The following is a 27,480-nucleotide window of genomic DNA, read 5'->3' as shown; positions in this document are numbered from 1 at the left end:
AATATAGTGGAGTTATTTAAACATCCACAAGAAATTAAACAAGACACACACACACAAAAGACACTACAAACGAGACGGACGAGCGATTTTATCTTAAAGAAAGTGGAATTTTATTCATTTACTGCTTCATTGATTAGATCAAAAGATCTAATTAAAGTACACAATCCCACTATTTATTTAGCAACTAGTTAAAGTGTTGAGAAGACGGGAGTCCACAATACACGCTAAGCAACAAACTAGGAAAAAAAAAAAGATAAAAAGATAAGGTAACAGCACTTACGGATGCTGGGCAACAACATACTAGAATATCTAAATGACATTAAGAAGCTGATAACCAGGAACCAGTAATAATAAAGCTTGGGATATCTCAAATTTATTCAAGCTGAATTGCTGACTCATAAGCAACTCCAGCCTTCCATATTTTTGGAATAGCATTGTTTGCCACAACCCATGTGAGCCCCGCGCTGCCACTCACTTGAAACCTCAAATTAATTGCTCCTGGTGGTGGATTAGGGATGTCAAATACTGCACCGAAAGCCCTTCTCATCGCAACCCATTCATGACGATCCTTCTGCACCAACAAAAGCATTACATGCGATGGACGGGCCAAAAATCAATTGTTTAGAAGTTAATTTGTAAGTAATTACCCGCCATATTTCAACTGCTAGGACGTCATTTTGGCCACCTACGTACAGCATGGATACGGCCAAGTACTGCGGGTACCTGCTGTTTTCATGGACCTTGAACATGACGTTGTAGCCTCTGAACCGGCAAGAGACTCTCTCGAATTCAACGTCGACGACACCATAAGAATAAAGCTTTTCTGACTTATCTGTAATTGCCATTCTTCCATATGCGCGTGGGCTGAGGATGAAGTCTGTGTCGTCTCCTTCACCATAGTCAGTCACCACCACGGACACCCCATAATCTGTGCAAACTTCTGGTACAGTGCATCTGACCTGAAGTTAATTAATTAACTAATCATTATTAATTGGTGGTACAAAACCAAAAGAATTATTAGTGGTCATAAAATTGTTGACGATGCTTGAAATTATTTAAGCAGTCTTATGAAGAATATGCATGCAACTACATTTATATATATATATATATATATATATATATATATATATATTTATTTATTTATTTATTTATAAACAATATAATTTGAATAAATAAAGTTTTCAAATTCTTTTCATGCAGAGGCTTAGCCGTCTTAGCAATTCGTTCACTTTACACATTTATTATATAGCTTTACAATAAACTGCAATGATTGAGTGGGTTGAAAGTTAATAACCATTACCTGATAGCAAGTTCCACAACCAGTTCCATTATTCCAAAGCCTCGACACACCGGCCACGTTAGCATCATTTACAGTTCTTCCATATCCACCAAACCCGCAAGCACCAGCTGATGAATCATCAACATGAACATTAGTTAATCTAAAAGATAAACAAATACCAAAACAAAAATTCTCTAAAGCATAATGAAATGAACTATTAGTTCGCGTAAACTTGTGCACGGGTTTAATGTACATAGCTTTATAAAGGTGAGATTTTTACATACTTGGTGTCCCCAAGCCGTCAGGGCTACCATAGTATGTAGCTCTAGAACTTGTGAATGTGTACTGAGAGTAACACAATGCAGGCAAAAGCATCACGACGGAAAGAAGGTAGTATTGACATAACCCCATTTGCAAAATATCAAAATCTTTGTTAGCAGTACGAAGGAGGAAGCTTATGAGATGGGTTGCTAACAAATGTTAATGGCCATATTTATAGTAGAGGCCTTGAGGGCTGCTGCTAAGGGGAAATTGCCACCTCTTTTCTTCCTCTTGGGACCAGAGAGTTAGATTAGATTGATGATGTGTGAATGTAGACCCCATTATTGACCCCTCAAGACCCTTATTTGAAATGAATTGGACTCATTATCATAATTATTAGCAGAAAGTTACAGTTTCCATATAAAGGTTTTTCACTTTACGCCTAACACTTGTCTCTCTGTCATATTTTGGATACTTCCTTTGCCACCCACAGACTTCGGTCGCTGAGAGAGAAAAACTTATTATAAAAACAACCAATAAAATCATAAAATCACCTCCAATGCCATTATTATCAACCGAGTTATTATCAACCGAGTAATTGTTAATTGCTGGTTTGGTTTTGCTTCGTTTAGACGTTCTAATAGCATAAATTATTTATTTATTTATTTTAAAAATTGATTGGAGATAAAAAACTTAAAGCACTAAACACCAATCATTGTTCTTTATCATTATTCGAATTTGGGTGAAAATATCGACAACCAACTGAATTATGCCAAAAGATCTAATAGCACACACCTTGTGACTTGCGTACAAGGGAAAACTTAAGATTTCGCGATTAGAGATTGGCAAAATCTTACACCGGTTTGGGTTCTCATGGGGTTTAAATAATTTTTAGGGAATAGAGTAGGGAATGAGGGAAAAATAATCCTCAAACTCTTAATGGGATGAGATTTGATTTTGTATTCTCCACCCCACCCCCACCTCACTCCCCATTATATATAAATATTTTTTAATATATATTTACTAATTTTTGTTTTATCAAATACAAAGTTGGTTAACAAATTTTCTTTTTTATTTTTACCTAATATAAATAGGTTATAATTAAAAGAAAATCCTATAATATAATTCTTATTCAACTTTAAAATATTATAATGTCTTCTTTTCTTTATGAAGTGGTGCTCTCTTTAAATATTTTTCAGTTTTGATATCAGTTGAAGGTGTTTCAAAATTTTGGAGATTTTTAAAAATAATTTAAATACTTTATAATATGATAATGATTTTATTTAAGTCTCTAATTTTTAATTTACTAAAGTCACGTATTCATACCTATTATGAAATAAATAAATGGGGAATGAGAAAATTATTTCCTATATAGGGATTTTCCTTCCCCATCTCTCTAAATTTATTGGAGAATGAGGTGAGGAATAGAGGCGAGATTTTTAGTAAAATCAAGAATATGGTAGTCCTCTCCACATCCAACTCACCCCATTGCCAACCCTATTCTCGATCATCATGCTAAGTAAATTGTGGAATTAAAACCTATGGAAACTAGCTGGAAATTACTTATTGAGTCAAGAACTGAAGGCTAATAGGGAAACCACACCAAGCAATTGGATTTAGTACGTGATGTACGTGTATCCAAAATGGCGTTTTTTCAAATTGCTTTGTCGAGTCAAAAGCAAATGCTATAGGCTCATAACAACTGGATTAACCCACTTGATCACCATCAGTCTTTTGGTTGTAACGCACTAGTAAACGGGTCAAGCCAGGCAAACGTATTTAGCTATGCTCGAAAATTAGGGACGGAAGCACTCATTAATCATAGTTGAGTTAGCAGTTGTTGCACTGCAAAACACAAAATAAATTTTAAACTTTGTCGTTTTTGACACGTTTGGTGCGATGTAAGATAAAAAAAAAAAGAAAAAAGAAAAACCAAGTGTACTTATTGCACGAGAGAGGAGGCTTGTAGAACAAGTAATAAAGAGTAGTGCTAAAGAACTAGAGAGTTTTCCATTAATAAATGGGAAATTACTATTTATTGGAAGATGGGGTAAGTGAGCTATGCTCCTCGTCATCCATCTGTCGGCCCTAGCCATTCCCTTTTAACTAATTAGCCTGCATAATGTTGTATTCGTGTATGCAAACCAGTGAAACAATGAAAAAGAGTAACGAATGGGACAGCACATACGGCTATTTGACACTTCCCCAAGGCAGTCGAAACTAACCATTTGTGGTGGAATAACTCATTAGAGAAGCTTTTCTTAAACACTTTTTGTGTTCAAATAAATATTCGTAACTGCATCATCGCAAAAATGAGTTCTTTTTATTGTAAGTATCAGTCGAAATGCGGAGAAGACCCCCCTTAGTTTTGAGGAATTCCGATCTCTACAACAAAAATTATACCGGCAGAACCCCAAAGGACGCCTAGACTGAAAATGGTCGCTCGTAAATGGCCACTCGTTAACAGAACAACATCAAGCGCAGGAAGAGTGCCGATTTCTACTTATTTGACAATGCTAATTATTGTCACAATCCATCAATATTTGTGTCGATCCTTAGAATATGACAAATTTTGAAACATAAATGTAAAACAGAGAAAACAAAAGCAACTGTTGGGCATTGCATATACTGGAATACTCTAATTTATTCAATGGTGTCGACACCACTGATGTCTGATGTAAAAGAATCATTGATATTACATGCTTGGACAGGCATGTAAATAACGTGCATGGATGAGATAAAAGTATATTCTATAGATCCACACACTTCGGTAGCAACATTTTATCTTACCAAAACCTACCTTCATTCTGACCCACATTGCTTCCCCTCCACTTGCCGAATGCATTGAGATTGGCATCGCCATTACGTCATTCAAAACCACTACTTTTCAGCTTTGTTTGGACATTGTCGATTCAATCTACCTATACTTCCACTGAATAACAAAATATTGAAGCCAATGAAAAAATAATTTCAATGAACTGTTTCACAATGAAAGAATTTCAAGTCCCTAAATATGCATCAACTAATTGGAAGAGAAGGGATGGAGGGAGGGAGATCAAATAGAGATAGTGACTGTCCTTATAATGGACTCGAATAATGACATCACCCTCCTTAATGGGACATCCACCACTAGTGTAAATAATGGAATAATACTGTGGAGACTTGGGCCCAAAGTATGTGTATGGTTGATGTCTCTAAACTACTTATCTTCTCGCAGCATCCCCTTCCTACACTTTGCGAAAATTTTGGATGATCTAGTGAGTGTTTTTAGTTTTGGAGTTGTATGAGAGAGAGAGAGGGGAGTTTGAGTTTAGTGTAATGTGAAAGGGGGAAGAGTTTGTGGGTTTTATTAAAAATGATGGGAACGCGAGTTATTCTCACAAGGATCCCTATTGATTTGTAGAACAATAAATTATTCTGTTTATTTACCATATGTCTCAACTTGGTCCTACTGTAGTACTATAAAATATACCATAAGGATACTTTCACCAAAATTAGCAGATTTATAGACTTTTACTATTACATCCGTAGCACCCCCGCTCCAGTGTGCAAAAGGTATGCTTGAACCCTTTGATGTCTAAGTCATTATTTAAGTCGATAATAGGATCATTGATTGACTCATAGGAGGAATGCAACCAAAGGCGCACATGCCCACGTTTGTTATGTGACCCTCCCTCCTCATCCCAGGAGTTCAAGTGGTAAAGGTCCTGAAAATAATGCTATTGGTGCCCGAAACAAGGTGAGGGAGACATTGTGTCTGTTTCAAGCTGTTTGTAGGAAGCTGTTGCACGAAGAAGAAGCAAAACCCAGCAGACAAAATTCTCATAAGAGGGTTGATTACCTAGCAGCAAGGATTCTCAAGGACAAAAAGAAATACATCCCTGTCGACAAAAAAAGTCATTGGATCGGTTCCAGGAGTTGAAGTGGGCGACGAGTTTCAATACAGGGTGGAGCTGAATATGATTGGTCTTCATCTCCAAATTCAGGGTGGTATAGATTATGTCAAGCGCAAGGGAAAAAATCTTGCTACAAGTATTGTAGCATCTGGGGGTTACGATGATAACTTTGGACAACTCAGATGTTTTGATTTACACTGGTCAGGGAGGGAATGTGATGAACGGAGGCAAGGAACCTGAAGATCAGAAGCTTGAACGAGGGAATCTAGCTCTAGCGAACAGCATACATGAACAGAATCCTGTAAGAGTGATCCGTGGTGATACAAAGGCTTTTGAATCTAGGACGTACACTTAAATTTAAGTGCTCTGTTAGTCATATCACTTGTTCCATTTATCTGATGTTTAATGGATGCGTATAAACTGTTACTCCTACGACTCGAACCAGTAACTGCGTCAAAATGTACAAAACAGCCGATAACTTGTGCAAGTTGACGGTCCTTTACCGACAGTTGCTCTAATTCTGAAGAACTTAACACAGTCAATGCAGCCCTCGTTTGATGCATTCTTCCCTTCCAATGCCAAATGTCAAATTCTGTTAAGGACTTTGCTTTAATATAGGCAAGTGTTATGATGCTTCCAAGGGGTGTTATGTCCTGGTCATTTCCTGTAAGATTACAACACTTCCGAAAGAGGAGAAATAGATATTGTGCCGTCACTTCTTGTTAATTTATTTTTCCAAGTATACGTAGCAGTATCATTTTGAACATGCTTTATATGTTGTTTGCGTATGAGAAATGTAACAAATTACAAAAAAAAAAAAAAATTCACAATATCGACTGTTTTCCTTTTATGGTGTACCTAAAATCATTCATTAACCAGTGCTTACCGGAAGAGCTAAAGATGAAATTAATGTAGTACGTTGGTTGAAGAATTTATTATATGTAGTTTTATGGGTAAATATATTCTACGCTTTATTAAAAATACGCCAAAAACTTTTCTTTTGCAATTTTTTATTATTTTTCTACTTTTCCATTAATAGCATTAGATGATTTAATAGGATGTTGTTAAAAGACTATTTTATCCCCTAAATGTAAATAGATTATTTATTAGTTGTTGTTTTAGATAATTTTAGAATATGTTTTATTTTGAATTGATGGAAACAAACTGTAAACTCTATGCTCATCATAATTGGTAATGTTTAAGGTTTTCTATAACTACTTTTATGTTTCTTTTACATAAAATTTGGATAACCATGATTGTTTTTATTGGTGATTTATTGCTTTCAAAGACTTGTTATTGTTGTCAAAGATTATTTAGGATGGATTATATGAGCAGAGGTTCTGAATTTATGTTGTGAATGAATTACAAATTAGTTATGGTGGTTATTTTGGTGATTTTATATTGTTAAATCAGTAGGTTTGATGAATCCATCTAACTAAATTTATCGCTGCTATTGGTTCCAACAGCTACAAATTGGAATTTTTTTTCATCATTTACTTACTAGCTAGGATTAAATAATATTTTAACGATATAGTGGTTGTTTAATTAATATTCTATTAATGAAAAAGTAAAAAAATCATACATTTTGTAAACTTTACGTGGATAGCCACAAAAGAAAAAAAAATTAGTATATTTTTTATAAAGTGCCAAACAAAGAGTGGTTGGTAGATATTTATTTTACTTTTATAAACAATTAACAAAAGATTTGGCTAATCTTCAATTCTAAAATAGAATGGCCCGTCTGTTTATTTTACAATTTTTACATTTGAAATATGTTGTTTCACATGTTGTAATCACCAAGGAATATTATCGACGATGTATGTTGTTTGATAATACATCAATTTTACTTATTACTATTCGTTGCAGAAGGAGTTACTTAAATATTCAGAAGAAATTAAACAACCACACACACAGAGACAACACAAATGAGACGGATGTACGATTTTATTTTAAAGAAAGCATAATTTTATTAATTTACTCCTTCATGGATTAGATCAAAAGATCTAATTAAAATACGCAATCCCACTATTTATTTAGCAACTAGTTAAGGGTTGAGGAGGCAGGAGTCCACAATACACACTAAGCAACAAACTGAAAAAAAGAAGAAGATAAAGTAACAGCACTTACTGATGCTGGGCAACAACATACTAGAATATCTAAATGACATTAAGAAGCTGATAACCCGGAACCAGGAATAATAAAGCTTGGGATATCTCAAATTTATGCAAGTTGAATTGCTGATCCATAAGCAACTCCAGCTTTCCATACTTTGGGAATAGCATTGTTTGCCACAACCCATCTGAGCCCTGCGCTGCCACTCACTTGCATCCTCAAATTAATTGCTCCTGGTGGTGGATTGAAGATGTCAAATACTGCACCGAAAGCCCTTCTCATCGCCATCCATTCTTTACAATCCTCCTGCACCAACAAAAGCATTACATGCGATGGACGGGCCAAAAATCAATTGTTTAGAAGTTAATTTGTAAGTAATTACCTGCCATATTTCAACTGCTAGGACGTCATTTTGGCCACCTACGTACAGCATGGATACGGCCAAGTACTGTGGGTACTTGCTGTTTTCATGGACCTTGAACATGACGTTGTAGCCTCTGAACCGGCAAGGGACTCTCAGGAATTCAACATCGATGACACCAAAAGTATAAAGCTCTTCTGACTTATCTGTAAGTGCCATTCTTCCATATGCGCGTGGGCTGAGGATGAATTCTGTGTCGTATTCTTCACCATAGTCAGTCACCACCACGTACACCCCATAATCTGTGCAAACTTCTGGTACATTGCATCTGACCTGTAGTTAATTAATTAACTAACCATTATTAATTGATGGTACAAAACCAAAAGAATTACTAGTGGTAATAAAATTGTTGACGATGTTGAATTTGAAATGATTTAAGCAGTCTTATGAAGAATATGCATGAAACTACTTATATATATATAAACAATACAATTTAAATAAATAAAGTTTTCAAGTTCCTTTCACGCATGCATAAGGATTAGCCGTCTTAGCAATTCGTTCATTTTACACATTTATTATATAGCTTTACAATAAACTGCAATGATTGAGTGGGTTGAAAGTTAATAATCATTACCTGATAGCAAGCTCCACAAGCAGTTCCATTAGTCCAAAGGCTCGACACACCGGCCACGTTAGCATCATTTACAGTTTTTCCATATTCACCAAACCCGCAAGCACCAGCTGATGAATCATCAACATGAACATTAGTTAATCTAAAAGATAAACAAATACCAAAAGAAAACTTCTCTAAAGCATAATGTACATAGCTTTATAAAGGTGGGACTTTTACATACCTGGTGTCCCCAAGCCATCGGCGCTACCATAGAATGTAGCTCTAGAACTTGTGAATGTGAACTGAGAGTAACACAATGCAGGCAAAAGCAGCACGGCGGAAAGAAGGTAGTATTGACATAACCCCATTTGCAAAATATCAAAATCTTTGCTAGCAGTACGAAGGAGGATACTTATGAGATGGGTTGCTAACAAATGTTAATGGCCATATTTATAGTAGAGGCCTTGAGGGCTGCTGCTAAGGGGAAATTGCCACCTCTTTTCTTCCTCTTGGGACTAGAGAGTTAGATTAGATTGATGATGCGTAAATGTAGACCCCATTATTGACCCCTCAAGACCCTTATTGAAATGAATTCGACTCATTATCATAATTATTAGCAGAAAGTTACAAATTCCATATAAAGGTTTTTCACTTTATGGCTAACACTTGTCTCTCTTTCATATTTTGGATACTTCCTTTGCCACCCAGAGACTTTTGAAGTAGTGCTACACGAGTCAGTGACGGTAGCTGAGAGTGAGTGTCAACCGTTGTAAAGCAACCAATAAAATCATAAAATCACCTCCCATGCCATTATTATCAACCAAGTAATTGTTTTGTAATTGTTAATTACTGGTTTGGTTTTGCTTCGTTTAGACGTTCTAATAGCATAACTTATTTATCTTTTTTTTTTATTTTAAAAATTGAATGGAGATTAAAAACTTAAACCACTAAACACCAATCGTTATTCTTTATTGCTATTTGAATTTGGGTGAAAATATCTACAACCAGCTGAATTATGCCAAAAGATCTAATAGCACACACCTTGTGACTTGCGTGCAAGAGAAAACTCAAGATTTCGCAATTAGAGATGACAAAATCTTACACGGGTTTGGGTTCTCATGGTGTTTAAATAATTTTTAGGGAATAGAGTAGGGAATGAGGGAAAAATAATCCTCAAACTCTTAATGGGATGGGATTTGATTTTGCATTCTCTACCCCACCACCACCTCACTCTCCATTATATATAAATATTTTTTAATTTTTATTTACTATTTTTTGTTTTATCAAATACAATGTCGATTAACGAATTTTCTTGTTAATTTTTATATAATATAAACAAGTTATAATTAAAAGAAAACCTTACAATATAATTCTTATTCAACTCTAAAATATTATTACATTTTCTTTTCTTTATTAAGTGGTGCTCTTTCTAAACATTTTTCAATTTTGATATCAGTTGAAGATATTGTTTCAAAATTTTGAAGATTTTTTAAAATAATTGAAATACTCTATAATATGATAATGACTTTATTTAAGTCTCTAATTTTTAATGTACTAAAACCACATATCCATACTTACTATGATATAAATAAATGGGGAATGGGATAGGAATGAGTAAATTATTCCTTATATAGGAATTTTTTATCCCCGTCCCTCTAAATTTAATGGAGAATGAGGTGAAGAATAGAGGCAACATTTTTAATAAAATGGGATATAGGATAAGACTCTCCACGTCCACCTCACCCCATTGCCATCCCTATTCTCGATCATTATGCTAAGTAAATGGTGGAATTGAAACCTATGGAAACTAGCTGGAAATTACTTATTGAGTCAAGAACCGAAGGCTAATAGGGAGACCACACCAAGCAATTGGATTTAGTACGTGACGTACCGGTATCCAAAATGGCCTTTTTTTAAATTGCTTTGTCGAGTCAAAAGCAAATGCTATAGGCTCACAACAACTGGATTAACCCACTCGATCACCATCAGTCTTTTGGTTGTAACGCACTAGTAAACGGGTCAAGCCAGGCAAACGTATTTAGCTATGCTCGAAAATTAGGGACGGAAGCACTCATTAATCATAGTTGAGTTAGCAGTTGTTGCACTGCAAAACACAAAATCAATTTTAAACTTTGTGGTTTTTGACAGGTTTGGTGCGACGTAAGGACAAAAAAAAGAAAAAAAACCATGCGTACTTATTGCAGGAGAGAGGAGGCTTGTAGAACAATTAATAAATGGAAAATTGCTATTTATTGGAAGATGGGGTAGGTGAGCTATGCTCCGCGTCATCCGTCTGTCGGCCCTAGCCATTCCCTTTTAAGTAATTAGCCTGCATAATGTTGTATTTGTATGCAAGCCAGTGAAACAATGAAAAAGAGTAACGAAGCTTCTTGCCATAATAGAGTCAGCCAGCAGGGTATCAAAGTTCAGCTTGAGATCATCAAAACTGAAGCACGGGGATGGGGTGTGAGATCCCTAAATTCCATTCCTTCGGGAAGTTTTATCTGTGCGTACGCGGGGGAGCTCCTTGAAGAGAAGGAAGCGGAAAGAAGAACCAGTAATGATGAGTATCTATTTGATATTGGGAATAAGTATAGTGATGGTTCTCTTTGGGGTGGACTTTCGAATGTTATGCCTGATGCACCATCAAGTTCCTGTGGAGTTGTGGAGGATGGTGGATTTACCATTGATGCAGTGGAGTATGGCAATGTGGGGAGATTTGTTAACCACAGTTGTTCGCCTAATCTTTATGCCCAAAACGTCCTTTATGATCATGAGGACAAGAGAATGCCTCACATAATGCTCTTTGCTGCTGAGAACATTCCTCCCCTGCAAGAGCTGACTTATCATTACAATTACGTGATAGATCAAGTTTATGATTCATCTAGCAACATTAAGAAGAAGAGCTGCTTTTGTGGTTCTTCAGAATGCACTGGTCGGTTGTACTGACGGAGGTTAACAGTAGTATTTTTTATTTTCATCAGAAAGGTACATTCAAGTGCCCTGTTAGTTATATCACTTGTTCCAAGTCCTAGCATCTTTCTGGCTAACCTATGCTCACAAATATGAGGATGTATGTGTTTGTCTGTATGTACGTCCGTGAAATTCCATTATGCTGTATTTTGTTTGTTGGACAATACATTTAAATTTAAGGGCCCTGCTGTTAGTCATATCACTTGTTCCATTTATCTGATGTTTAATGGATGCATATAAACTGTTACTCCCATGTACGACTCGAACCAGTAACTGCGTCAAAATGTACAAAACAGCCGATAACTTGTGCAAGTTGTGTTGGAGGATTAACAATTAAAACACACAAAAAACACACTATTTTATTTCTTCAACAACACTCCTCACCAATTACAACTCTTATTTTTCACTCTCTACACCTTAGAGATTATGCTGCTTCACTTGATGTTTAAACCAAAGGGGAGAGGGGGTATTTATACATGAAACAAACTAATCATAACCATTCATTTATTCAACTAATAAACAAATCCTCACCATCCATTAAAACCTACCACTCACCAACTTCACCAACCACACCTAACACACCTAACACAAATAATTCAAACCTCACCAACCATACCTACTCATGGAACCTTCCATGAGTTGGGCTTGATTTATTCATCTTGGATCAAGTTTATGATCCAACACCTCCCCTTAAACTTGATCCTGTGACACCAAGCAAACTTCTGAATCTTACAAAGTCTTCTTGCTTGAGTGGCTTAGTGAAGATATCAGCTGCTTGATCTTGTGATTTTACATACTTGATTTGCACTTCTTTTCTTGCAATACACTCTCTTATGAAATGATAGCGAGTGTCTATGTGTTTACTTCGATCATGAAAGACTGGATTCTTGGATAGGGCAATTGCTGATTTGTTATCAACACAAATCTCGGTTGGCTCTTCTTGTACCAAACTCAACTCCTTCAGCAAATTTCTGAGCCAAATTGCATGACAAACACTTGATGTGGCAGCTACATATTCAGCTTCACAGGTGGATAGCGTGACAATTGGTTGCTTCTTTGACATCCATGTGAAAGCAGTATCTCCCATGAAGAACACAAATCCCGTGGTGCTCTTTCGATCATCTACATCTCCACCCCAATCGCTATCGCTATATCCAACAAGCTTGTAGTCATTAGAAAATGAGTACAGCAAGCCGAAATTAGTTGTACCTTTGATGTAGCGAAGGATTCTTTTTGCAGCTTTAAAATGGGTGGTCTTTGGATTCTCCATGTATCGGCTCACAAGTCCAACAGCATAAAGGATATCTGGTCTTGTGCATGTCAAATAACGTAGGCTTCCAACCAAACTTTTAAAGAATGTTGGATCTATATCTTCGCCTTCATCATGTTTGGATAACTTGACTCCGCATTCCACTGGCGTGCTTATAGGCTTACAATCATTCATCTTGAACTTCTTGAGAATCTCATTTGCATAGCTTTCTTGGGAGATAAATATGCCTTCTTCCTTTTGCTTAACTTCAATGCCGAGGTAATATGCCATCAGTCCGATGTTAGTCATCTCGAACTCTTTGATCATTACTCTCTTGAACTCTTCAAACAAGCTTGGATTACTTCCAGTGAAGATGAGATCATCCACATACAGGCACACAATCAAAATATCTCCATCATTTTCTTTGACGTAGAGAGCATGCTCATATGGGCATTTGGTGAAGCCTTTCTCTTGAAAATACTTGTCAATTCTACTATTCCATGCCCTTGGTGCTTGCTTTAACCCGTAAAGAGCTTTCTTCAATCTCAAAACTTTGTCTTCATGTCCTTTCACCACATAGCCTAATGGTTGTTCGATGTAAACTTCTTCTTCAAGGAATCCATTCAAGAAAGCAGACTTCACATCCATTTGAAAAATCTTCCACTTGTTCTGAGCAGCCAAAGAAATAATAAGTCTAATAGTTTCAAGTCGAGCTACAGGAGCAAATACCTCGTCATAGTCTATGCCAGCCTTTTGACTATAGCCTTTTGCAACTAGCCTCGCCTTGTGCCTTTCAATTTCTCGCTTCGCATTTCTTTTTGTTTTATACACCCATTTGACACCAATCGCCTTGTGACCTTTTGGAAGAGTAGTAAGCTCCCAAGTATCATTCTTCACAATGGCTTTGATTTCTTCATCCATTGCAATTCTCCACTTCTCATCTAGTGCAGCTTCTTGGAAGTTGACTGGCTCACAATCAGCAAAGAGGCAAAAGAGAGTAAGATTATCATGTCTCTCAGTTACCTCATAGAGATCTTGAAGACTCCTTGTACGTTCTTCTGTTCTTTCATTTAAGAAAGACGGCGATGAATTCCCGCATGTGGTTGGTGCTGGTGAGATAGGTGGAGTGGCAGGCTCTTGTTGTTCGTCTACTTATTTTATCTGTGTATGATCATCTTCTTCAATGGGAAAGAAGTTGAAGTCATCCACACCAGAGCCAAAATCCCATTCTCATTCTTCATCAAAAATTACATCTCGACTGATCACGATTTTTCCGTTGTTTGGATTGTAAAGCTTGTATCTTTTGGAGTTGTTGTCGTAGCCGATGAAGATGAACTGCTCACTTTTGTCATCCAGCTTGGCTCTATTTTCGTCTGGTACATGTACATGGGCAATGCTTCCGAAAACTCTTAGATGGGTGATGCCAGGTTTTCTTCCACTCCAAGCTTCTTGTGGCGTCTTGCCCCACACGCTTTTTGTTGGAGATCGATTGGATAAGTAGATTGCACATGCAACTACTTCAGCCCAAAATTCTTTAGGTAGCCTCTTACTCTTAAGCATGCTTCTTGCCATGTCGAAGATGGTTCTGTTCTTCCTTTCTGCAACAACATTTTGTTGGGGGGATCTTGGAACTGTCAAAGGGCGTCGAATTCCATTTGCTTCACAAAACTCTAAAAATTCTTTGGAAGTGAACTCTCCACCTCGATCAGATCTCATGGCTTTAATCTGGTATCCACTTTCTTTTTCAACTGCAGCTTTAAACTTCTTGAAAGCTTCAAAGACTTCTGATTTTTGCTTCAAAAAATACACCCAAGTTTTTCTTGAAAAATCATCTATAAAAAGAAGGAAGTAGTTACTTTTACCAAGGGAGTTTGGCTTGAATGGACCGCACACATCAGTATGAATGAGCTCGAGTGGCTTCTGAGCTCTTGAGTTTGACTCCTTTGGAAAGCTCTTTCTGAACTGCTTGCCAAGTAAACATCCTTCACAAAGTTGATCAGGGTGATTGATGTATGGTAAGCCTTTCACCATGTTCTTCTTAGATAGTAGCTCCAGTCCTCCAAAGTTGAGATGCCCATATCGAAGATGCCAAGTCCAGGATTGATCTTTGTGACAGGCTTTGAGACATTTTGCAACATCATTTTGAATATTTAAAGGAAACATTCTATTCTTTGACATTCTCACTTTTGTAATTAGATTTCCTTTGTCATCTCTTAGAAAAAGACTATAATCTTTTAAGTGAATATCATATCCCTTTTCTAAAAGTTGACCTAAACTAAAAATGTTGCTTTTCATATTGGGCACATAGTAAACATTCGAAATTATTTGGTGGCTACCATCTTTTGCACGAAAAAGAATGTTACCTCTACCCTTCACTGGTACTTTTGAATCATCTCCAAAAGTAACACTACCATTCACAAATTCACTTAGTTGCACGAACATGCTTCTGTTTCCACTCATATGATTGCTAGCACCTGTGTCAAGATACCATGTATTTTCTTGACCTCCACTTGTGTCATTGCGTGCTAGTAAAAGTGTGCCATCTTCACCATTTTTCTCTTCAGCATAGTTTACTCTCTCTTCAATTCTGGTGCTTGAAGCTCTGCATTCTGAAGCATAATGCCCAAACTTTTGACAATTATAGCACTGTACTTGGGATTTGTCATACCTCGATCTTGAATTGCCTCTGCCTCGTCCTCTGGTTGAGCTTTCTCCTTTGGCATAATTGGAGTTGTTGTTGTTGAAATTCCAACCTCGTCCATGACCACGACCTCTACCTCGTCCTCGACCTCTACCTCGGACATAGTGCCTTCTCTCGTTGTCGGAGCTTTCTTCTCTTTTCTTTGGATTGACTTCCATCTTGAGAAGTTGTTCTTCAATTCCTTGCTTCTTTTTTTGTTTTTCTTCATAGGCTTGCAACCTTCCTTGAAGTTGCTCGATCGTCATATCCTCCAGATCTCTTGTTTCTTCAATTGTCACAACAATATGATCAAACTTCGAATCTACTGATCGAAGTATCTTTTCAATGATCCTTACCTCTTTTAACTCCTCGCCATTTCTTTTTAATTCATTGGAAACGGTCACAACTCGAGTAAAGTAGTCAGAAATTGACTCCGACGCCTTCATGTGTAAGGACTCAAATTCTCCTCGTAATGTTTGGAGACGAACCTTCTTAACTTGCTCCGCTCCTTTGTAAGAGGTCTCTAGTTTCTCCCATGCTTCTTTTGAGGAGGTTGTACCAGCAATCTTTTCAAAAGCATCTTCATCTAATGATTGAAAGATGAGATACTTTGCTTTATTCTCTTTCTTCTTCAAGTCTTTTAAATTCTCCTTCTGCGCTGCAGTTAAAGTGGCTTCATTTTTTGGCACAATAAAGACTTTCTCCACGACATCCCATACGTCATGTGCGCCCAATAGAGCCTTCATTTTAATACTCCAATTGTCAAACTTACTTCCCTTTAATTGTGGAACTTGAAATGACATCATACCACCGTTTATCATAACTCACAAATTGAGTGAGAATTTGGGGATTTTGAATGCACAGATGGATCCGGCACGTCGAAAAACCTTGGGAAGGACTTGAGTCAACTTTCGGTCAACGGTCAACGGTCAACGCTGGTCAACGCTGCTTTAATATGTGCAAGTATTCTGATGCTTCCAAGGGGTGTTCTGTCCTGGTCGTTGCCTGTAAGATTACAACACTTCCGAAAGAGGACAAATGAATTTCCTTTTATGGTGTACCTAAAATCATTCGTTAGCCAGTGCTTACCGTAAGAGCTGAAGATGAAATTAATGTAGTACGTTAGTTGAAGAATTTATTATATGTAGCTTTATGGGAAAATATTCATTCGATGCTTTATTAAAAATACGCCAAAAACTTTTCTTTTGCAGTTTTTTAATATTTTTCTACTTTTCCATTAATAGCATTAGATGATTTAATAGGATGTTGATAAAAAAACTATTTTATTCCTAAATGTAAATAGATTATTTATTAGTTATTGTTTTACATAATTTTAGAATATGTTTAATTTTGAATTGATGGAAACAAACCCCAAACTCTATGTTCATCATAATTGGTTTTACATTGTTCTTTTTTGATCGATGGAAGCAAGATATAATGTTTAAAGTTTTTTATAACTATTTTTTTGTTTCCTTTAAATGTATTTTGGATAACTATGATTGTTTTTATTGGTGATTTATTGCTTTTCAAGACTTGTTATTGTTTTCAAAGATTATTTAGGATGGATTATATGAGCAGAGGTTCTGAATTTATGTTGTAAATGAATTACAAATTAGTTATGGTGGTTATTTTGGTGATTTTATATTGTTAAATTAGTAGGTTTGATGAATTTATCTAACTAAATTTATAGCTGCTATTGGTTCCAACAGCTACAAATTGGATTTTTTTTTTCATCATTTAGCTACTAGTTAGGATTAAATAATATTTTAACTATTTAGTGGTCGTTTAATTAATATTCTATTAAATCTTTAATTATGTTAATGAAAAATTAAAAAGTGATACATTTTGTAAACTTTACGTGGATAGCCACAAAAGAAAAAAAAATTTTATGTTAGTATATTTTTTATAAAGTGCAAAACAAAGAGTGGCTGGTAGGTTGGTAGATATTTATCATATTTTTATAAACAATTGACAAAAGATTTGGGTAATCTCAAATTCTGAAATGGAATGGCTCCACAGTTTATTTTACAATTTTTACATTTGAAATATATTTTTAACATATTGCAATCACCAAGAAACATTATCGACGATGTATATTGTTTGATAATACATCAATTTTACTGATTACTATTAGTAGAGGAAATATAATGGAGTTATTTAAACAATCACAAGAAATTCAACAAGACACACACACATGGACACCACTAACAAGGCGGATGACCGGTTTTATCTTAACGAGAGCGGAATTTTATTAATTTTCTCTTTAGATCAAAAGATCTTAAAGTACACAATCCCACTATTTATTTAGCAACTAGTTAAGTGTTGAGGTGACAGGAGTCCACAATACACCCTAAGCAACAAACTGAAAAAAAAAGATAAAAAGATAAAGTAACAGCACTTACTGATGCCGGGCAACAACATACTAGAATATCCAAATGACATTAAGAAGCTGATAACCCGGAACCGGTAATAATAAAGCTTGGGATATCTCAAATTTATGCAAGCTGAATTGCTGACTCATAAGCAACTCCAGCCTTCCATATTTTTGGAATAGCATTGTTTGCCACAACCCATGTGAGCCCCGCGCTGCCACTCACTTGAAACCTCAAATTCATTGGTCCTGGTGGTGGATAAAAGATGTCAAATACTGCACCGAAAGCCCTTTTCATCGGCATCCATTCTTTACAATCCTCCTGCACCAACAAAAGCATTACATGCGATGGACGGGCCAAAAATCAATTGTTTAGAAGTTAATTTGTAAGTAATTACCTGCCACATTTCAACTGCTAGGACGTCATTTTGGCCACCTACATACAGCGTGGCTACGGCCAAGTACTGTGGGTACTTGCTGTTTTCATGGACCTTGAACATGACGTTGTAGCCTCTGAACCGGCAAGGGACCCTCAGGAATTCAACGTCGACGACACCAAAAGTATAAAGCTCTTCTGACTTATCTGCAAGTGCCATTCTTCCATATGCGCGTGGGCTGAGGACGAAGTCTGTGTCGTCTCCTTCACCATAGTCGGTCACCACCACGAACACCCCATAATCTGTGCAAACGTCGGGTACATTGCATCTGACCTGTAGTTAATTAATTAACTAACCATTATTAATTGATGTTACAAAACCAAAAGAATTACTAGTGGTAATAAAATTGTTGACGATGTTGTGAAATGATTTAAGCAGTCTTATGAAGAATATGCATGAAACTACTTATATATATATATATATATATATATATATATATATATATATATATATATATATATATATATAAACAATACAATTTAAATAAATAAAGTTTTCAAGTTCCTTTCATGCACAGCCTTAGCCGTCTTAGCAATTCGTTCACTTTACACATTTATTATATAGCTTTACAATAAACAACAATGATTGAGTGGGTTGAAAGTTAATAATCAGTACCTGATAGCAAGTTCCACAAGCAGTTCCATTATTCCAAAGGCTCGACACACCGGCCACGTTAGCATCATTTACAGTTTTTCCATATGTACCAAACCCGCAAGCACCAGCTGATGAATCATCGACATGAACATTAGTTAATCTAAAAGATAAACAAATACTAAAACAAAACTTCTCTAAAGCATAATGAAATGAACGATTCGTTCGCGTCAACTTGTGCACGAGTTTAATGCACATAGCTTTAAAAAGGTGAGATTTTTACATACATGGTGTCCCCAAGCCGTCAGGGCTACCATAGAATGAAGCTCTAGAACTTGTGAATGTGAACTGAGAGTAACAATATGCAGGCAAAAGCAGCACTACGGAAAGAAGGTAGTATTGAGATAACCCCATTTGCAAAATATCAAAATCTTTGCTAGCAGTACGAAGGAGGATGCTTATGAGATGGGTTGCTAACAAATGTTAATATCCATATTTATAGTAGAAGCCTTGAGGGCTGCTGCTAAGGGGAAATTGCCACCTCTTTTCTTCCTCTTGGGACTAGAGAGTTAGATTAGATTGATGATGCGTAAATGTAGACCCCATTATGGACCCCTCAAGACCCTTATTTGAAATGAATTGGACTCATTATCATAATTATTAGCAGAAAGTTATAGTTTCCATATAAAGGTTTTTCACTTTACGCCTAACACTTGTCTCTCTTTCATATTTTGGATACTTCCTTTGCCACCCAGAGACTTTTGAAGTAGTGCTACACGAGTCAGTGACGGTAGCTGAGAGTGAGTCCCAACCGTTGTAAAGCAACCAGTAAAATCATAAAATCACCTCCCATGCCATTATTATCAACCAAGTAATTGTTTTGTAATTGTTAATTACTGGTTTGGTTTTGCTTCGTTTAGACGTTCTAATAGCATAACTTATTTATCTTTTTTTTTTTATTTTAAAAATTGAATGGAGATGAAAAACTTAAACCACTAAACACCAATCATTATTCTTTATTACTATTCCAATTTGGGTGAAAATATCTACAACCAGCTGAATTATGCCAAAATATCTTATAGCACACCTTGTGACTTGCGTGCAAGGGAAAATTCAAGATTTCGCGATTAGAGATGACAAAATCTTACACGGGTTTGGGTTCTCTTGGGGTTTAAATAATTTTTAGAGAATAGAGTAGAGAATGAGAGAAAAATAATCCTCAAACTCTTAATGGGATGTGATTTGGTTTTTATTCTCCACCCCACCCCCACCTCACTCCCCGTTCTATATTAATATTTTTTAATTTTTATTTACGAATTTTTGTTTAATCAAATACAATGTTGGTTAACAAATTTTCTTTTTTATTTTTACCTAATATAAATAAATTATAACTAAAAGAAAATCCTACAATATAATTCTTATTCAATACTAAAATATTATTATTTTTTCTTTTCTTTATTAAGTGGCGCTCTCTTTAAATATTTTTCAGTTTTGATATCAGTTGAAGATATTGTTTCAAAATTTTAGAGATTTTTTAAAATAATTTAAATACTTTATAATATGATAATAATTTTATTTAAGTCTCTAATTTTTAGTAATCACATATTCATACCTATTATGAAATAAATAAATGGAGAAAATGTAAGAATGAGATAATTATTCTCTATATAGGGATTTTCCGTCCCTGTCCCTCTAAATGTGTTGAAGAACGAGATGAGAAATAGAGGCGAAATTTTTAATAAAATAAAGAATAAGGTAGGCCTCTCCACATCCACCCCATCCCATTGTCATCCCTATTCTCGATCATCATGCTAAGTAAAACCTATGGAAACTAGCTGGATATTACTTATTGAGTCAAGATCTGAAGGCTAATAGGGAGACCACACCAAGCAATTGGATTTAGTACGTGACGTACCGGTATCCAAAATGGCGTTTTTTTTAATTGCTTTGTCGAGTCAAAAGCAAATGCTATAGGCTCGAAAATTAGGGACGGAAGCACTCATTAATCATAATTAAGTTAACAGTTGTTGCACTGCAAAATACAAAATCAATTTTAAACTTTGTCGTTTTTGACACGTTTGGTGCGATGTAAGATAAAAAAGAAAAAGAAAAAAAGAAAAACCAAGTGTACTTATTGCATGAGAGAGGAGGCATTAATAAAGAGTAGTGCTAAAGAACTAGAGAGTTTTCCATTAATAAATGGAAGATTACTATTTATTGGAAGATGGGGTAGGTGAGCTATGCTCCTCGTCATCCATCTGTCAGCCCTAGCCATTCCCTTTTAACCAATTAGCCTGCATAATGTTGTATTTGTATGGAAGCCAATGAAACAATGAAAAAGAGTAATGAATGGGAAGACAGCACATACGGCTATTTGACACTTCCCCAAGGAAGTCGAAACTAGCCATTTGTGGTGGAATAACTTATTAGAGAAGCTTTTCTTAAACACTTTTTGTGTTCAAATAAATATTCGAAACTGCATCATCGCAAAAATGAGTTCTTTTTATTGTAAGTATCAGTCGAAATGCGGAGAAGACCCCCCTTAGTTTTGAGGAATTCTGATCTCTACAACAAAAATTATACTGGCAGAACCCCAAAGGACGCCTAGACTGAAAATGGTCGCTCGTCCAAGGCCACTCGTTAACAGAACAACATCATCATTATTTGTGTCGATCATCATGTTATATATCCTGACTGCTGCCGTCCTGTTCCTCCAGCGGGTTGTGATTGCATCAATGGGTGTTCGGAGTTGGGGGAAATGTGCTTGTGTGGCTAAAAATGGAGGTGAGCTTCCTTACAACCACAATGGGGCCATTGTTCAGGCAAAGCCCCTTGTCTATGAGTGTCGTCCTTCTTGCAAGTGCCCTCCTTCTTGCTATAATAGAGTCAGCCAGCAGGGTACCAAATTTCAGCTTGAGATCTTCAAAACTGAAGCACGGGGATGGGGTGTGAGATCTAAATTCCATTCCTTCGGGAAGTTTTATCTGTGAGTACGCGGGGGAGCTCCTTGAAGAGAAGGAAGCGGAAAGAAGAAGCAGTAATGATGAGTACCTGTTTGATATTGGGAATAATTATAATGATGGTTCTCTTCGGGGTGGACTTTCGAATGTTATGCCTGATGCACCATCAAGTTCCTGTGGAGTTGTGGAGGATGGTGGATTTACCATTGATGCAGTGGAGTATGGCAATGTGGGGAGATTTGTTAACCACAGTTGTTCGCCTAATCTTTATGCCCAAAACGTCCTTTATGATCATGAGGACAAGAGAATGCCTCACATAATGCTCTTTGCTGCTGAGAACATTCCTCCCCTGCAAGAGCTGACTTATCATTACAATTACGTGATAGATCAAGTTTATGATTCATCTGGCAACATTAAGAAGAAGAGCTGCTTTTGTGGTTCTTCAGAATGCACTGGTCGGTTGTACTGACGGAGGTTAACAGTAGTAGTTATGATTTTTATCAGAAAGGTACATTCAAGTGCCCTGTTAGTTTATCACTTGTTCCAAGTCCTAGCATCTTTCTGGCTCACCTACGCTCACAAAAATGAAGATGTATATGTCTGTCTGTGTGTATGTACGTCCGTGAAATTGCATTATGCTGTCTTTGTTTGTTGGACAATACATTTAAAGTTAAGTGCCCTTTTAGTCATATCACTTGTTCCATTTATCTGATGTTTAATGGATGCATATAAACTGTTACTCCCATGTACGACTCGAACCAGTAACTGCGTCAAAATGTACAAAACAGCCGATAACTTGTGCAAGTTGACGGTCCTTTACCCACAGTTGCTCTGATTCTGGAGAACTTAACACAGTCAATGCAGCCGTCGTTTGATGCATTCTTCCCTTCCAATGCCAAATGTCAAATTCTGTTAAAGGACGCTGCTTTAATATGTGCAAGTATTCTGATGCTTCCAAGGGGTGTTCTGTCCTGGTCGTTGCCTGTAAGATTACAACACTTCCGAAAGAGGACAAATGGATTTCCTTTTAAAAATCATTCGTTAGCCGGTGCTTACCGGAAGAGCCGAAGATGAAATTAATGTAGTACGTTAGTTGAAGAATTTATTATATGTAGTTTTATGGGTAAATATTCATTAACCACCTAATATTCTAGATTTTATTAAAAATACATCAAAAATTTTTCTTGTATAATTTTTTATTATTTTTCTACTTTTCCATTAATAAGATTAGATGATTTTAACAGGATATTGATAAAGGACTATTTTATCCCTAAATGTAAATAAATTATTTATTAGTTGTTGTTTTAGAGACTTTTAGAATATGTTTTTTTTTTTTTAATTGATGGAAACAAATTGTAAACTCTATGTTCATCATAACTGGTTTTACAGTGTTATTTTTTAATTGACGGAAACAAGGTATAATATTCAAAGTTTTCTATAACTACTTTTATGTTTCCTTGAAATGTATTTTGGATAACTATAATTGTTTTTATTAGTGATTTATTGCTTTCGAAAACTTGTTATTATTGTCAAAGATTATTTAGGATGGATTATATGAGCAGAGGTTCTGGATTTATGTTGTAAATGAATTACAAATTAGTTATAGTGGTTATTTTGGTGATTTTGTATTGTTAAACAAGTAGGTTTGATGAATTATAGCTGCGATTGGTTCCAACAGCTACAAATTAGATTTTTTTTTGTCATTTAGCTACTAGCTAGGGTTAAATAATATTTTAACAGTATAATGGTCGTTTTATTAATATTCCATTAAATCTTTAATTATGTTAATGAAAAAGTAAAAAACAAAAGTGATACATTTTGTAAACTTTACGTGGATAGACACAAAAGAAAAAAAAAAGTTTAAGTATATTTTTTATAAAGTGCCAACAAAGAGTAGTTGGTAGATATTTATCCTACTTTTATAAACAATTGACAAAAGATTTGGCTAATCTCCAATTCTAAAATGGAATGGCTTGTCAGTTTATTTTACCATTTTTACATTTGAAATATGTTGTTTAACATTGTAATCACCAAGGAATATTATTGACGATGTATGTTGTTTGATAATACATCAATTTTACTTATTACTATTAGTAGAGGAAATATAGTGGAGTTATTTAAACATTCAAAAGAAATTAAATAAGACACACACACAGAGACACCACAAACGAGGCGGATGAGCGGTTTTATCTTAAAGAAAGTAGAATTTTATTAATTTACTCATTCGTTGATTAGATCAAAAGATCTAATTAAAATACACAATTCCACTATTTATTTAGCAACTAGTTAAGTGTTGAGGAGACAGGAGTCCACAATACACACTAAGCAACAAACTGAAAAAAAGAAAGAAAGATAAAGTAACAGCACTTACTGGTGCCGGGCAACAACCTACTAGAATATCTAAATGACATTAAGAAGCTGATAACCCGGAACCGGTAATAATAAAGCTTGGGATATCTCAAATTTATGCAAGCTGAATTGCTGACTCATAAGCAACTCCAGCCTTCCATATTTGTGGAATAGCATTGTTTGCGACAACCCATGTGAGCCCCGCGCTGCCACTCACTTGAAACCTCAAATTAATTGCTCCTGGTGGTGGATTAGAGATGTCAAATACTGCACCGAAAGCCCTTCTCATCGCCACCCAGTCTTTACAATCCTCCTGCACCAACAAAAGCATTACATGCGATGGACGGGCCAAAAATCAATTGTTTAGAAGTTAATTTGTAAGTAATTACCTGCCACATTTCAACTGCTAGGACGTCATTTTGGCCACCTACGTACAGCATGGATACGGCCAAGTACTGTGGGTACTTGCTGTTTTCATGGACCTTGAACTTGAGGTTGTAGCCTCTGAACCGGCAAGGGACTCTCAGGAATTCAACGTCGACGACACCAAAAGTATAAAGCTCTTCTGACTTATCTACAAGTGCCATTCTTCCAAATGCGCGTGGGCTGAGGACGAAGTCTGTGTCGTCTCCTTCACCATAGTCGGTCACCACCACGTACACCCCATAATCTGTGCAAACTTCTGGTACATTGCATCTGACCTGAAGTTAATTAATTAACTAATCATTATTAATTGGTGGTACAAAACCAAAAGAATTACTAGTGGTAATAAAATTGTTGACGATGTTGAATTTGAAATGATTTAAGCAGTCTTATGAAGAATATGCATGCAACTACCTTTATATATATATATATATATATATAAACAATATAATTTGACTAAATAAAGTTTTCAAATTCCTTTCATGCATGCATAGGCTTAGCCGTCTTAGCAATTCGTTCACTTTACACATTTATTATATAGCTTTACAATCAACTGCAATGATTGTGTGGGTTGAAAGTTAATAATCATTACCTGATAGCAAGCTCCACAACCAGTTCCATTATTCCAAAGCCTCGACACACCGGCCACGTTAGCATCATTTACAGTTTTTCCATATGCACCAAACCCGCAAGCACCAGCTGATGAATCATCAACATGAACATTAGTTAATCTAAAAGATAAACAAATACCAAAACAAAAATTCTCCAAAGCATAATGAAATGAACTATTAGTTCGCGTAAACTTGTGCCCGAGTTTAATGTACATAGCTTTATAAAGGTGAGATTTTTACACACCTGGTGTCCCCAAGCCGTCAGGGCTACCATAGAATGAAGCTCTAGAACTTGTGAATGTGAACTGAGAGTAACACAATGCAGGCAAAAGCAGCACGACGGAAAGAAGGTAGTATTGACATAACCCCATTTGCAAAATATCAAAGTCTTTGCTAGCAGTACGAAGGAGGATGCTTATGAGATGGGTTGCTAACAAATGTTAATGGCCATATTTATAGTAGAGGCCTTGAGGGCTGCTGCTAAGGGGAAATTGCCACCTCTTTTCTCCCTCTTGGGACTAGAGAGTTAGATTAGATTGATGATGCGTACCTATTATTTACCCCTCCAGATCCTTATTTGAAATGAATTCGACTCATTATCATAATTATTACTAGAAAATTAGAGCGTCTCCAAAAAAACTCTTCAAATAAGATTTTATTACTTATTTGAAGAGTTACATCAACATTTAAAACTCCAAAAAATACTAAAATTAAAATTCTTCAAATAAGAAATAATTCTCTTTCTTAAATTTGTCGAGTTATTTTCTCCTTTTTTAATTTATATTTTATGACTTTTTATTGAGAGAGAGAAGTGTTTTAATTACCGTTTATTTTTCCTTTAAAAAATATTTATTTGATTAAAATAATATTAACTTATTTTTATTTGAAGGATTTTTTTGGATAACAACATATTTTTTTACTCTTTTTTTTACCATATAAGTAAGTAAATAAATATTTAAAGAGTAAAATGAGTAGAGTCTTTTACCGATCCTCTAACGGTTTCCACAAAAAAGTTTTTCAATTTACGCCTAAGTTCCTAACACTTGTCTCTCTTTCAGATTTTGGATACTTCTTTTGCCACACGCAGACTTTTTAAGTAGTGCTACATGAGTCAGTGACAGTAGCTGAGAGTGAATCTCAACCGTTTTAAAGCAACCAATAAAATCATAAAATCACCTCCCCTGCCAATATTATCAACCGAGTAATTTTTTTTTAATTGTTAATTACTGGTTTGGTTTTGCTTCGTCTAGACGCTCTAGTAGCATAAATTATTTATTTATTTTAAAAATTAAATGGAGATGAAAAACTTAAACTACTAAACACCAATCATTATTTTTTATTGTTATTTGAATTTGGGTGAAAATATCTACAACCAGCTGAATTATGCCAAAAGATCTAATAGCACACACCTTGTGACTTGCATGCAAGGGAAAATTCAAGATTTCGTGATTAGAGATGACAAAATCTTACACGGATTTTTGTTCTCATGGGGTTTAAATAATTTTTAGAGAATAGAGTAGAGAATGAGAGAAAAATAATCCTCAAACTCTTAATGGGATGAGATTTGATTTTGTATTCTCCACCCCACCCCCACCTCACTCCCCATTATATATAAATATTTTTTAATTTTTATTTACTAATTTTTGTTTAATCAAATACAATGTTAGTTAACAAATTTTCTTTTTTATTTTTTACCTAATATAAATAAGTTATAACTAAAAAAAAACCCTATAATATAATTCTTATTCAACTCTAAAACATTATTATGTTTTCTTTTCTTTATTAAATAGTGTTCTCTTCAAATATTTTTCAGTTTTGATATCAGTTGAAAATATTGTTTCAAAATTTTGGAAATTTTTAAAAATAATTTAAATACTTTATAATATGATAATAATTTTATTTAAATCTCTAATTTTTAATTTACTAAAATCACGTATCCATACCTACCATGAAATAAATAAATGGGGAATGAGGAAATTATTCCCTATATAGGGATTTTCCTTCCCCATCTCTCTAAATTTATTGGAGAATGAGGTGAGGAATAGAGGCGAGATTTTTAATAAAATCGGGAATATAGTAGTCCTCTCCACATCCACCTCACCCCATTGCCATCCTTATTCTCGATCATCATGCTGAGTAAATTGTGGAATTAAAACCTGGAAATTACTTATTGAGTCAAGGAGTGAAGGCTAATAGGGAAACCACACCAAGCAATTGGATTTAGTACGTGATGTACGTGTATCCAAAATGGCGTTTTTTTAAATTGCTTTGTCGAGTCAAAAGCAAATGCTATAGGCTCATAACAACTGGATTA

At 35.5% G+C, this 27,480-nt stretch overlaps 3 protein-coding genes across 6 annotated transcripts in view; all 3 read right to left on the bottom strand.

Moving 5' to 3' along the window:
• Positions 1–86: 86 nt before the first annotated feature.
• On the bottom strand, positions 87–25,600 carry LOC102627945 (expansin-like B1). Of its 4 annotated transcripts, none has more exons than XM_052438239.1 (5): positions 25,411–25,596; positions 25,148–25,254; positions 24,522–24,833; positions 24,357–24,445; positions 87–482 (listed from the first exon to the last, which is right to left on the bottom strand). In XM_052438239.1, the coding sequence occupies exons 1-5, from the start codon at positions 25,535–25,537 to the stop codon at positions 374–376; spliced, it is 744 nt and encodes a 247-aa protein (XP_052294199.1). In that variant the 5' UTR covers positions 25,538–25,596; the 3' UTR covers positions 87–373. The 4 variants fall into 4 exon arrangements, with proteins under 4 accessions (XP_052294199.1, XP_006477094.2, XP_052294198.1 ...); XM_052438238.1 differs by lacking the exon at positions 87–482 and adding an exon at positions 17,649–18,028 and having other exon boundaries at positions 25,411–25,600; XM_006477031.3 differs by lacking the exons at positions 24,357–24,445; positions 24,522–24,833; positions 25,148–25,254; positions 25,411–25,596 and adding exons at positions 648–959; positions 1,301–1,407; positions 1,564–1,755 and having other exon boundaries at positions 87–571.
• The window catches only part of LOC102627265 (ATP-dependent Clp protease proteolytic subunit-related protein 4, chloroplastic), a 30,674-nt gene continuing 7,517 nt past the window's right edge, over positions 4,324–27,480 (bottom strand). The window contains exon 8 of the mRNA XM_052438236.1: positions 4,324–4,472. The gene's annotated coding sequence lies outside the window, so the exon portion shown is untranslated. The remainder of the gene's footprint in view (positions 4,473–27,480) is intronic.
• Positions 7,379–8,962, bottom strand: LOC102628529 (expansin-like B1). The gene is made up of 4 exons (XM_006477027.4): positions 8,764–8,962; positions 8,544–8,650; positions 7,931–8,242; positions 7,379–7,854 (listed from the first exon to the last, which is right to left on the bottom strand). Exons 1-4 carry the CDS (start codon positions 8,888–8,890, stop codon positions 7,657–7,659), a joined length of 744 nt encoding a protein of 247 aa, XP_006477090.2. The 5' UTR covers positions 8,891–8,962; the 3' UTR covers positions 7,379–7,656.

This window comes from Citrus sinensis, chromosome 3, assembly GCF_022201045.2.
Source record: "Citrus sinensis cultivar Valencia sweet orange chromosome 3, DVS_A1.0, whole genome shotgun sequence".
In the NCBI taxonomy this organism is placed as follows: domain Eukaryota; kingdom Viridiplantae; phylum Streptophyta; class Magnoliopsida; order Sapindales; family Rutaceae; genus Citrus; species Citrus sinensis.
The sequence above is the reverse complement of the archived record's forward strand: the minus strand, read 5'-3'. Positions and strand labels throughout refer to the sequence as shown.